This window comes from Carassius carassius, chromosome 50, assembly GCF_963082965.1.
Source record: "Carassius carassius chromosome 50, fCarCar2.1, whole genome shotgun sequence".
Classification (NCBI taxonomy): domain Eukaryota; kingdom Metazoa; phylum Chordata; class Actinopteri; order Cypriniformes; family Cyprinidae; genus Carassius; species Carassius carassius.
In genome coordinates, this window is record NC_081804.1 from 302,304 (window position 1) to 314,527 (window position 12,224).

General features: G+C 39.3%; 1 protein-coding gene across 3 annotated transcripts in view; it reads right to left on the reverse strand.

Annotated features, from left to right (window-relative positions):
* The window catches only part of LOC132133251 (zinc finger protein 609-like), a 91,020-nt gene that overhangs the window by 56,117 nt on the left and 22,679 nt on the right, over positions 1–12,224 (reverse strand). The window contains exon 2 of one of the 3 annotated variants that reach the window (XM_059546048.1): positions 9,760–10,632. The exons of 1 other annotated variant lie outside the window; for it this stretch is intronic. In XM_059546048.1, the coding sequence (XP_059402031.1) occupies positions 9,760–10,500 (741 nt within the window). In that variant the 5' untranslated portion in view covers positions 10,501–10,632. Of the gene's footprint in view, positions 1–2,984; positions 3,168–9,759; positions 10,633–12,224 lie in introns of those variants that run through there. One more of the 3 variants, XM_059546050.1, reaches the window with a different exon arrangement.

Here is a 12,224-nt window from a genome sequence, read left to right on the forward strand (position 1 = left end):
TGGCCAATTCAATCCGACTGATTTGGTTAAATGTGACTTTTTTTTATTCTGATTGTGCTTCTAGTCGTATGTTCTAGTCATGACCGGATTAGTAGGGTCCATGTAAATGCTAGTGCAAGAGGTGTGTGTGTGTGTGTGTGTGTGTGTGTGTGTGTGTGTAAATGAGAACAGAGCTTTTAGCTGTCAGTTCACCAGACAGATTTATTGCTGTCAACAGGGTTTAATGCAGACTCTCATTAGCAGGCAATTAGCATAGTGTCTATTAGCAAACCACTGCTTAACACAACTGGCGTTCATTTTAAATTAAATTTTCTTAAAAGATCTTAAAGAATAAAAAAGAGAAAGAAAAAAGCAAAAAAAAAAAAGCTTGAGATCTTAGGCTCTGAGAACGAATTGACTTATAAAAAGATGACTACCCCACAAACCCCTAGCGGTTTTCAGAGCTCTTCCACAGCTGTGGATTTATTTAAAAATAGCTCAGATTTGAGCAGGGCATTAAGTGTGATATCCTCCTTCTAAAGGGAACCGATTGTTCTCTGATAAATAATCTGATGTCAGATTCGGTTTCTAGACCAAACACAAATGGGGCGGAAGTCAATTCAAGCAAATCCGCACAACAAGGCTTGCTGTTCATGAAGACACGGCATATATTCAGCATTTATAGAGCGTGCGAGATGGATTTTATTACTGTTAATCAAATGCCTGTATGGAGAATAAATGTACTGAAGGAACAGTCAACAAAAATATGCTTCTGTTAACTGAAATAAGAATGAAGTAACAAAAACATTAGATTAAAAATATTTTAAGATTCGAATGTTGCGAATTACTAAACATTACTACAACTGAAACAGAAAATACAGTAAAGCTAAATAGAAATTAAAAATGCACATTAATAAAAAGGAAAATATAAAAAGCTAATTAAAAACATTAAGTACTAGAATAGAATAGTACATAAATAATAATAAAACAACACTTCAAGCTATTATTTTTAATGATTTCCTGTCAAAGACAGTCTACATTTAGTTGAAAATGACTTTTCACACTAAGACCAATGCAGCACAAAAAAAAAAATATGAATATAATAATAGGCTTTCAAATTTTGTGTAAAAAAAGCAAAAGGCAAGAAAAAAATACATGAAGCTAGTGTATCTGGCTTCTCTTGTTCGCTCAAAAAAGAAATGAGCAGGAGGAGCCGGTCTGGATTTATCTAATAGGCTTGCATGCGAAGCGGTGGCCTCCTCGGCCTGAGCGTGTGACAGCCTGCAGAGGAAGGAGAGCGAGAGTGAGGTAAACAGATGAATAAAACATTGTGGTTTTGTGCAGTCCTGACCTCGGTTAACACCACGCTGTTTACACACAAGAACAGTGTGAATCTGGAAGGGGAGTGGCTCACATTCACACAAAAGCACAAAGACAGATATGCTCATGTTCTCCTTTCAGCACACAATCAATGGATTGACTCACAAAGTTCCTCCGTCTTGACCCATTTATAGACTGTCATCAGTTCTAATACGAGCGTGCAAGCTGGAGCCCACGAGAAAAGACATTTCACAGGGTTATCAGGGACAAACGATTGTTTAAAGCCTGAAAAGTAATTCCAAGTAAAATTAGGGCGCGGTCTCCAACAATTCTCTCGAAGAGCTAGGGAAATGTGATTATCACTAAAAATTAAGACTGCAGCTTGGTAAAGTATTAGTTTAAACCCTTGTTTTCAATTTGAGCTGTAACAAAAGTAAACTGTTGGAAATACGGTTAACCTATGATATTTTGTGAAAACTTCTCATTTAGTGTCTGCAATGTTTTGACACTGAGGTGTTGTGGGATGCTTTTACGAAGTTTCTATTACGAATATGATGTTCGCAGGTCAATTTGACTCACAAACTCCTGGCTAACGGAAGATGCACAGACCCAATATAAAAAATACAAAAAAATATCTATTTCGTTACGTCAGAACTACTCTCTCGGCATTTACACGTATGCATTTAGCATACATTCTTATCTAAATAATTGCATACTGAAATGATGACATAACTTTTTATCAGCATAAGCATGGTAATTTGTCTGAGAAACAAAAAAATAAAATAAAAAAAAAAACTATTAAATTTACCATAATTTAAAAGTGTCACAAACCGGTTAATATAAAAAAAAAAAAAAAAGTTAAAAGTGTAAATATTAAAGTTTCTCTTTTTTGTTTTAAATGGCATGTTTTTTGGTGAAATGTATCGAAAAAAATCGTAAATAAACAATCTTAAGATTTTCAAATGTTGGTCTATGAATGTTTTGCGTCTTTCAGTGCAGTGAGCATCTTGCACCACTAGTGTTGCATTCAGGGTTGCCAGGTTCTTACAACAAAACCCACCTAATTGCTACTCAAAGCTAGCACAACGGTGTTTCGAGGGTAAAAACCAAGCGCTGTGGGGTAAAATACAAATTTTTGGGTTGGGTTCCTAAATTTAAATTTGCATTCCAGTGGCTAAATGTCGCGTTATTGAGGTTGTATCAACCCACCGCAACAGTGTTGAAGTAGCCCAATTCCTCGGGAAAACCATTGACTTGGCAACACTGGTTGCATTAAAACTAGTTAAAATTTAATAAATGTGTCTCAAGATCTCTTCCGATTCCAATCAGTTGTGAACGGCCGCTCAACAGATGGATTCAATAATCTCCATCGACACTGGAAGCGATAACTCTAATCAACAAAGCTCACAGTGTAGATATCTTTACTGATAATAATTGCACCATTCGCTTCTGGATTATTACCACTGGAAAGATGAACACAACAAATATTAGCCTGTTGTTGAGGTTTGCGTTCAATCAAAGGATGTCGGGTTTGTTAGAGCAGAACTAGTGCACTGAGAAAAACAATGAAAATTTCAGTATCGTTTCAGCCCTGCAGTTCAATATAAAGTTTTAGGTTTAAATGCCGTTGATGTGGATTTAAGTCAAGTCAGTTTCGTCTATAGTTTTGTCTCCTGAGTTCTTACCCTCCTAGCTGGCGGTGTTTGTTGTCTGGATGTCCTTTGCTTTCATAACTGCAGCTCAGACGAGTCTTTCTCTCTCAGTTTGAACCGTAGATGGGAGAACATGGGCGTTTCCTGGCTCGCTAACCCAGGGGCCTAAAATACCCAGGGGCAGCATTCACAAATTGTGCGGTGAGAGAGTTTAACAGCCTCTCCGTTCAAGAGTCGAGACACTGTGCCAAAGTTACATGAGGGGTGAGAGAAAGGGGAGGAACTACAGGAGGGGGGGGGGGCACAAATGTGAGAGACAGGGAAAGAAATGAGATGAGAAAAGGTCACTGCCGACACTCATGTAAACACCAGCAGAGGATTTACAGTGTGGCAAGAAAGCTCTTGTTGCGGAAAAAGACACAAAGAGACTTGGAGCCTTGGCCCAGGAGAAGCAAAAGACCCAAAACAAGGAGGCATTCCAGGAAAAGACAGACCTCCCCTCCTCTCCCGACTGAAAAAGCTTTGTTTTAATGGAGTACAGGCTTCCTGGCCGCAGTCTACTCGGGAACAGACTGGGAGAAGAAAAGGGAGGTTGCTGATCGCAGAAACAAGCCGTGAATGGGTTTCTTTCACCCTGTCCTGCTCTCTGTTTAGCCATGTGTTGAGTGAATACATGTGTAGTTTCGCTCTTTATTTACACTTTTATGACAAAGACAACATGAAATGGCATTCAACACATTTAACATTAACAATTCTTCATATTTCTGAGCAAGAGCGTGTGCTTGGCAAGAAATGTTGTTTTATATAAAGGGGTTGTGGAATAGGCTATGACATCACTGCCCCGCCCACACGGCCTTGCTTACATCAGCAAGGTGGAGAAAGTGAATTTATTTTGTGAAATATTACAAAAACAAACATTTTCATTCTTCAGATCAGGGTTTTCCAAAGTAGGGTTTGCAGAGCCCTGGGGATTCAGCAGGGAACTGCAAAGGGTTCACGAGTTGAAACTTTAAACTTTATTACACTTTAAAATAAAACCAACTTCAATAAAACAACAGAAAAAGATTTACAAAAATGGACCTTGAATGTGGTGTTAAGTTATTGAAAAACTATTTGAATTTCAAATCTACTTTAAATAAATATATTTCAGGTCAAAAGGGTTTGGCTTACAATAAAGAAAGTTTGGGAATCCCTGCTTTAGACTGGTGCATGGATGAATCATTCACTACACCAGATTTAAATGTTTTTTAAATTAGATACCTTAACATGATGAAAAATAACAATAAAACCTGCAAAACTTAGCCTAATGTGTCTTCCTCCTCTCATGTGCCCTCTTCAAACATGGCCACCTTGGCTGAATGCACACGTGCAACACCGAGCACACGCATGCATGCATGCACACGCTAAAACACAGTCGATGGCAAAGAACAGAACGCTGAACACTTGCATCTCTGCACTGAAAATGCATTTCCTCGCAGCAGCATGGATGGACAGATCTTACCCTCCCCTCGCGCATTCGCTCTTCTGCTAGTGCCCGTGCCGTGGTCTGTCCCCCCCCCACTCTCCTCACTTCTCACGCACACAGACACTGAACGAGGCGTGCTGGAAATGCACTGGCTGACAGCGAAGGACAGCTGCTCTCTCTCTTTTCCCTTCCCTTCCCCCACGACTCACCGCGCGCTAAGAGACAGAGCGAGCACATGAGGACGGGAGGAAAGAAATAAAGACGGTGAAAAACAGGAGGGAGGGAGGGAGGCGGCCATGAAAGAGCTTTGTTTCACATGTCTCTAATGGCTTTCGCAGGCCTCACCCACCATAGCAAGATTCAAATGCTTGATCATTTGAGACCCAATTCAGTAGACTGGAATGTGTCAATTTATGTAATTGAAAAATGTATGTGAATAAAAAAATAATAAATAAATAAATAATGAATAAAAACAGTGACATGCTGCTTTGAGTTAGGGATGGGAATGGAAGCGAATGATTCTGGTTCTTTAAGTCGTTTTGAAGGAGTAAACGCTGTATTAATTAGTATTAAAATGCCTATTAAATAAATTACAACAAAACGAAAACTCTTGAATCTGGGACCTAGTCACAAGCCTGATGCATTGAAAGGAATCAATCGATCTCAGATCAGACATCACTGCAAGTTTTTTATTGACACAAACCAGCCACATGAAAACCATTCACTAGCTGTATTTATGAAATAAATTAAAGGCGACTTGATTTAGGCGGTGAAAAAAAGAAATGACCAAAATTGCCATTCTTAAATAATAAAATTAATTCAATTTAAACAAAATATTAAAAACACTAAAGCAATACTATACTATACTATACTTATTTTAAAGGCAATTATAATGCACAGAACAAAAAAAATTTGACATTTGTTTTGAGATTTTATACATTTCATTAAATAAATCTGGTTCTGAGAAACACGTTCTCAATTCGTAGAGGACTTTTACAATTATTACTCATAATTCCAGCTCCTTTAATGATTAAGTGAAGTACAAAAATTATTACTTTCATTTTTGAAGGATTAATTGCCCATATAATTAGCATTACACAAAACAACACTTTTGTCATTTGAAAAAAATTCTATTAAAAGTTCCATTTAAAACCAAAACTCACGGATTTAAGACTGAATCATGGGTCTTTTGGATTGATTTTGAACAAAATACCAGGCTGTCACTGAAAACAATTAAACACAATCGCTTAAAAGAGTGATTTGGTGATGTAGAAGACCCCGCTGGTTGTGCTGTTGGATGATTGGTTAACAAAGACCAATGCTATTAAAATCATTCAGGACCAATATTTTTTTAACAAACGGAACTGGTTCTGAGTAAGACTAATTCTTAATTCCCAACCCCACCTCTTACGCTGAACTGAATCAATAATGTTGTTCTAATCACTAAGCATGAGTTATAGTAACAGAGATGGCTGCCTTAGCAAACACTGCTTAATTATAAAGAAAATAGATGACTTGACTGTCAGAGTTAATGGCTGAATCACAAAGCAGTAAAACAAACAGATAGAGAGAGAAAGTGAGGGGAAAGGCCATCATGATTCACCGGTTCCCATCTCCGTCTTTATCTCCCGCTGGATTTATTGGTGAGGATGTAGCAATTACACACAGACAAAACAAGCAGCCAAACGTGAATTTTTCAAAGGAAGACACTCCAATTTGTAGAGTCTCCAAAAGAGAAAGAGAGAACACCATAGCATAACGATAAACCTAATCCTGTTGTTGGCATGTCAGCCAGGATTACACCAAAACTACAGCCATCCAAACCAGCGAAAGCCCTGCAATACAAAGATCATCCTTGGGGACACATTACCACCAAATAATGAAACCCTAAAATAACCTTGGTGTTTACTAGCATAAGATCAACCTCTGACAGGGAGAAAAAGAGCAACTATAAATCGATCCATGTTCCTGTCAGCATCCCTTAAAATGGAGCAAGGCATGCCAAAGTGTGGGGGTTGACGGATCGGTACTGAAATACTGCGCGCTGTTACCGTGGTGCTTCTGTCACCGAGGTTTAAAAATAAGAACGAAGCACGTCACGCTAATCATAACGCATCGGGTGTTTACGCCAAGGCTGGTGTGTTTTGATAAGGTTCTAGGAAACAAAAACAGCTGCCAAGAAGAGCTTGAAGAAAAGCTTAATGTGTCTCCAGGGATTACGAATGTGCACTCTTGAATGCTTAAAACCCCAAGGGACAGGACTATAAAAAGTCACCTTTAGAGCAACAATACCTAAAGCAAACAAAAAGAAAAAAAGCTTGTATGGTTTTACAACATACCCAATTTAAAACTGTTAAAGAACTACAAGCACAACTAATACGTATGGTTGCGAAAAACAGTTAGTAATAGTAAAATAGTAACATTTCCTGAAGAAAGGGAGCACTGCATCACACCCAGATTTTTAAATCTGGATTATCTGGAGATGGTTTATTCACTGACCGTCTAACAAATCCACTGAGCTGTAGTCTACAACGGCAGCTAATTCCCCTCTCGAGCTAATAATAATGGCCAGAAAGGGTGTGAACCCACGGCCGGCCTGTTTTCGACTTAAGCGGAGATCCAGATGTTGGAAAGCAGAGTTTATGGGCAGCAAAGATCCCAATATTAAACATTTGCACACCCAACGAAAACCCCAGAAAGGATTTCCTGGATCACCATGCAATGAAGCAATAAACTTAGCAACTCATGTCAGTCAGAGTTACGACGGTGAGCTCTGATCTCGCTGCTGGGCCGAGAGCAACTTCAACCAACACTTAGCAATCTGTATTATATTTAAGGTCAGGATGCAGACTGCTGAATCAACACAGATATAACGAACGACGGAATGGGATGCAGAGGAGCAAATGGTTTGGGTGTCAACAGTAGAGATATGTTCTTTAAAACATGATCAATGTGAAACGGCATTCAAAACTGCTGTAATTAGAGCTGCTTCTGAATGAATATGGATATTCATTGAGCGAGAGAGAGGTATGGGCTCTTTCTTTGCGTGAACATTTGCACGGCGTAGTGACATAGAGATGTGGGGGCGTGTTAGGACGATCTCTTTGGATTTGAGACTTTAGATTTTTGAAACTTTACAGATCTTCTTTATCCACCAAGAGCTTGTAACACTCCAAAGAGAAAGGACAATTTGAAATTGCATCATATGACCCCTTTAAAGAAGGACACTTCCCCTCGTCAAATGACTGCAGAGAGTTATTCTAAGGGTGATAATGACTGTGCGCAGTGTTAGTGTATAGTCCGACAGGGCCACACGATGTGGGAAAACCAGCCTTGCCTGCCGTCAGATATGTCAAGCCCATGCCGCTCCACCTGCACCACGGGAAATGTGAAACCACTTTAGAGAAGGTTGAAAAGCCGGTCTGGTTCCCCTCCCTGAAACTCGATAGCATCCCCTCCTCACACCTTGAGATCTAGTTGTTAAGAGGCAAGAGGAATAGGTTTTTTGTGTTTAGTTTGAGCTGTCGTCGTCCCTCCTCCTGAGGCCCCGCGTGAACCCCCCGTGCTTGTTTAAGGAATGTACCAGAAGACAATAGCAGCAGTCAGAGGAAGCCATGAATGGGGTTATTGGTCGCAGAGCACTATAGGGCCAACAGAAAGGTTTCTACCAGGGACAAATCTCAGTATCACTCTAACTAACCACCAGAACAAAATCAAACGAGAAAACTACCTCAGAGAATAAAAAAAGCATTAAAGATTAACATTAACAAAAAGATTAACATTTAAACTTTAAATGCTATGCAATTTACCATTAAGAATTTGCCTGACACTTTTATCCAAAAAAGCATCTTGCATTGCATTCAAGGCATATGCATTTCATCAGTTCCTGTATTCCCTGGGAATCAAACCAAAGACCTTGGTGTTACTTTACTGTTTGAGCTACAGTAACACAATGCAAGTCAATGCAAATGACAATGCTTAGTGAACACAATGCAGTTTACAATAAAATGTACTGCCATGCATTTGACAGGCAACTTTACCCAAAGCGAAGGTATGCATTTCATCAGCCTTTAGCATTCCTTGGGAATCAAACCCATGACTTTACCAGTGCTGGTGACATGCAGGAACATAATGAAATTAGACCACCATTGTTAACCTACATTCTTGGACCAAAAAAATGGAATAGTGTTCACTGAAATCACATACAAACAAGGTAAAAAAAAATTAAACTATGTCAAGCTGTAGTTAACCAAAAAATATTTTTCAATGATGCTACAAAATAGATCACTATCAGTTCTGTCTAAAGAAAACATTTCCATTAGCCTATATTTGGCTGCCTGTCAAAATTGAGAGTAAGCAAGGAGTCAAAGTGTTACATTTCAATGGCTCCCGGGAGGCCCACTATGTAGGGAACACAATGCTGTGAGTATGAACAACTACTGACTGAGTCACTAGCAAGGAATTTCACAAAACTGTTGTAAGCAGATACATTAGTTTACCCTCTCAGTTTGTAATGCACAAGCCAGGCTTAGTCAATGTTCAACATAAAGCAGTGCAATATAATACATTCTCAGAATTTAATGACTTCAAAGAACGTTAATAGATTAGTCTTCTTTGCTGATCTTTGTATTTCATATTTGAAAAAGAAAGTGTGTGTTACTGTGGGGAATATGCTGAACTCTACATTCTTCTAAGAACAATCTGTCGAGGCATGGATTCTTGTTTTAACATGAAAGATCAAGCTACAAATTAGACCAGCTGCCAAAATTCCTTGAGAACCAATAACTGAGTGCAAAGGATAATCGAGAAAACCTCTATAATTGGCCAACAACTCAATTCAAACAAGACTGGGCAACAAAAACTTCAACCAGACAGAAAAATAAAATGAAATCTCACACTTAACCTGAGCTAAGTAACTGGAGCGACTAAAGTTTAACCAGTTTGGTAGAAATCTGGTTATCAACAATTGGTATGATAAACTTATTAGCATTATAGCTGTTCTTACAGCTGTATAGCTATTCTTTTTGGCAGTGCTTATGCATTACTAAATGGACATAGAGAACACCAACTGAAGCATGCCTTGTTTCCCGCACTTTAAAATGAACTAGTGCCAAATGAAATGCAGCCAGCAAATTGGCACACCAGGATATGTCAGGTTGTAAGTCATTGTCAACTTCTAACATTTGAAACAGCTTTAGCTTCCACCTTCTTTTGCATTATACAATCCCTGTTTATAATACTCAATCAAATTCTTATATAAACACAATCTTAAAACCAAACTAAACACCACAATGCAATGCTCATTTCCTGCTTGAAGAGCAATAAAAACACCAGTGGACTCACCTTTTCACTTTTAACTTTCTTCATGGTCCTGCAATCATTATTTTCCACTTCTTCTGGTTCGCTCTTGATAGCCAGAGGAGTGACTATTCCAGTGGTATCGAGGGTAATATTCCCTAGTTGCTCAGCTCCAACAAGGTCCGAATTTTGCGTCCCCTCAAATGGGGTATTGCGAGCCTGGCCTAAAGGCATAACCTGGGCCGATGGGTCCTTTTCCAAGGGCACACTCCCAGCTTGTACCCCTTCGTTTTTCTCCTTCTTGCTTTTCCCAGAACCCTCCTTGTCCTTTTTGCCACTCTGAACATTACGAGAGGCTTTGTTACTTTTATCTGAACCTTTCCCGGAAGGTAAAGTTGTGGAACCGCTTCCCACAGTTGGCCCAGTGGCCTCGTTTTGGGTCCGTCCCTGGGAGTCCTTCTTAGTCACATCAGGGGTTGAGGACTTGCTACTGTCCTTGGAATTCTTGCTACGCTTAGCTTTGGATTTGCTGTCCTTGATCGGCGGGGGAGGCACTGGGTTAATAAACTTGATGTTGTCCGGCAATGCTGCTACGGCACTCGAGGCAGCAGCCAGTCCGTCCCCGTCCTTAGTGCCCGACATCTCAAGCTTTTCTTTCTCTAAATCGGCGTCAAGGTCAATGATCAGGTTGCCTACACCAATTTCCCACTCATCGCCGCTGTCGTAAGTGTCCACCGCATTCAAGTCCACACCTTTCCCGCCTGCAGTGCCACTACTGAGGGACATCTTAGTGCCAGCGGCCCAAGCGCGCCACAGGGAGGTCTGACCTTCTCAGACGACTGAGGCTGTCGGGAAACGCATTTACACAAGCCTCAGGGTCCTGTTGGTTTCCCCTTCCCAGTAACCCACATTGTTGCCCTGGGGGAGGGGGGGTAAAAACAACAAGAAAATATGTAAGAAATGAGGAAATCTTACAAGCACACTGCTCTTATAAGACAGCTTACAATAACATCAGAATCTTGTCAAGGGCCTAGATATAAAAAGGTTTTGCAAGCTGTTCCACTGCACATGAATTACAAATACATGCAGAGTAATCTTTTGAGACTACATTTTATATGACTCGGGACAAAAAAACTATTCAGCTGAATCATGGTCACCATCAGTTCATAGTCAGGCATTGCATCACAACACATGGAAACACTACCATTCTTCAATGACAGATTGACATTAACGCTCAACGGATGACTGCAGGAATGAGAATGACTCAAACATGCCACTCGCTTTGAGACTAAACTGCATTGCTATTAATTTCCTCACAAGTGAACATTAAAGATATCAAGGATGAGCAAAACTACATATTTTCAAATCCAACTAGTCGTGGACTGTCTGAATGCCTGGTTGGTTTTAAGGCAGGACTATAATTAGATTGTTTTAAGTTCATGTCCACCTACAATAAGGTCCTACAATAATCTTGTTTTTTAAATCAGCTAGACGGTTCACAACAGATTAAATCATAACACTGGGGTCTTTAAAATATAGTCATAAAGTTGAGCTCATTACAACATCAATGCTATGCTCATGGCACTGAAAAATAAATCCTAAATCTGAAAAGCATGCTAACATGATTTTAGCATATTACTGTCGCAAGATAAAGCATGTCATGCTGTCATCATGCGAAGACCTCAGCAACTCAGCTTAAAAAGAAATGAAAGAAAATAAAATATAAGTTCATTAGTCAACTAGTAACATGTAGTTGCATGATAAGTTAACCGCTCAGTCCTGTATACTCATCCCTTAGGTTAAGCACAGTGTCAGAATATTACAGACAAATATTCAAAACATGTAGACGTCAGATGTCCACCTCAGTTGGACTAGGCACAAAAGATCTGATCTAAAGCCAAAGGATCTTAAATAAGTTTTTAAAAGCAAACATGTACATAATGCTGCAAAAAGTCTTGCTAAACCAATCACCATATTGTGTTAAATTCTTGTAATCTTATAATTTACAAAATTGAAAGTTACTGTTGTCAATGATTTGATGTATAAGCAGTGTTTTGATGGCTGAAGCGATGGTGCTTTAAAGATGAACTTACGGGGTGCAACACCTCAGACAGGATTTCAGCATGCACAGTGTTGTTTAAGTCACTATAATCACTTTCCGTGGCCATGAATTACACACATTCAACACTTATCAAATGTCACTGATCTTTAAATAGAAAAAAAAAACGTTTTAAATGTCAAAGACGCTTAAAATCGGTTTATTACAGATTCTCAAGAACACTTAACAACCCATAAACAAACAGATAACTAGTTCGAATAAAAAGCTCTACATTATTCATCTAGTCTAGGACAGAAATAGAACAGAAAGACGCCGATTAAAGGTCAAAGTCATTGCCTATAATACTCAAAAGAGGTCACATAAAGACAGTACGAACCACAAACTGGTTTAACTGCACTACTACAGTTTGGCGGTCGTCTAATAAAACTAAGAGCTACTTAAGTTGGAAAAG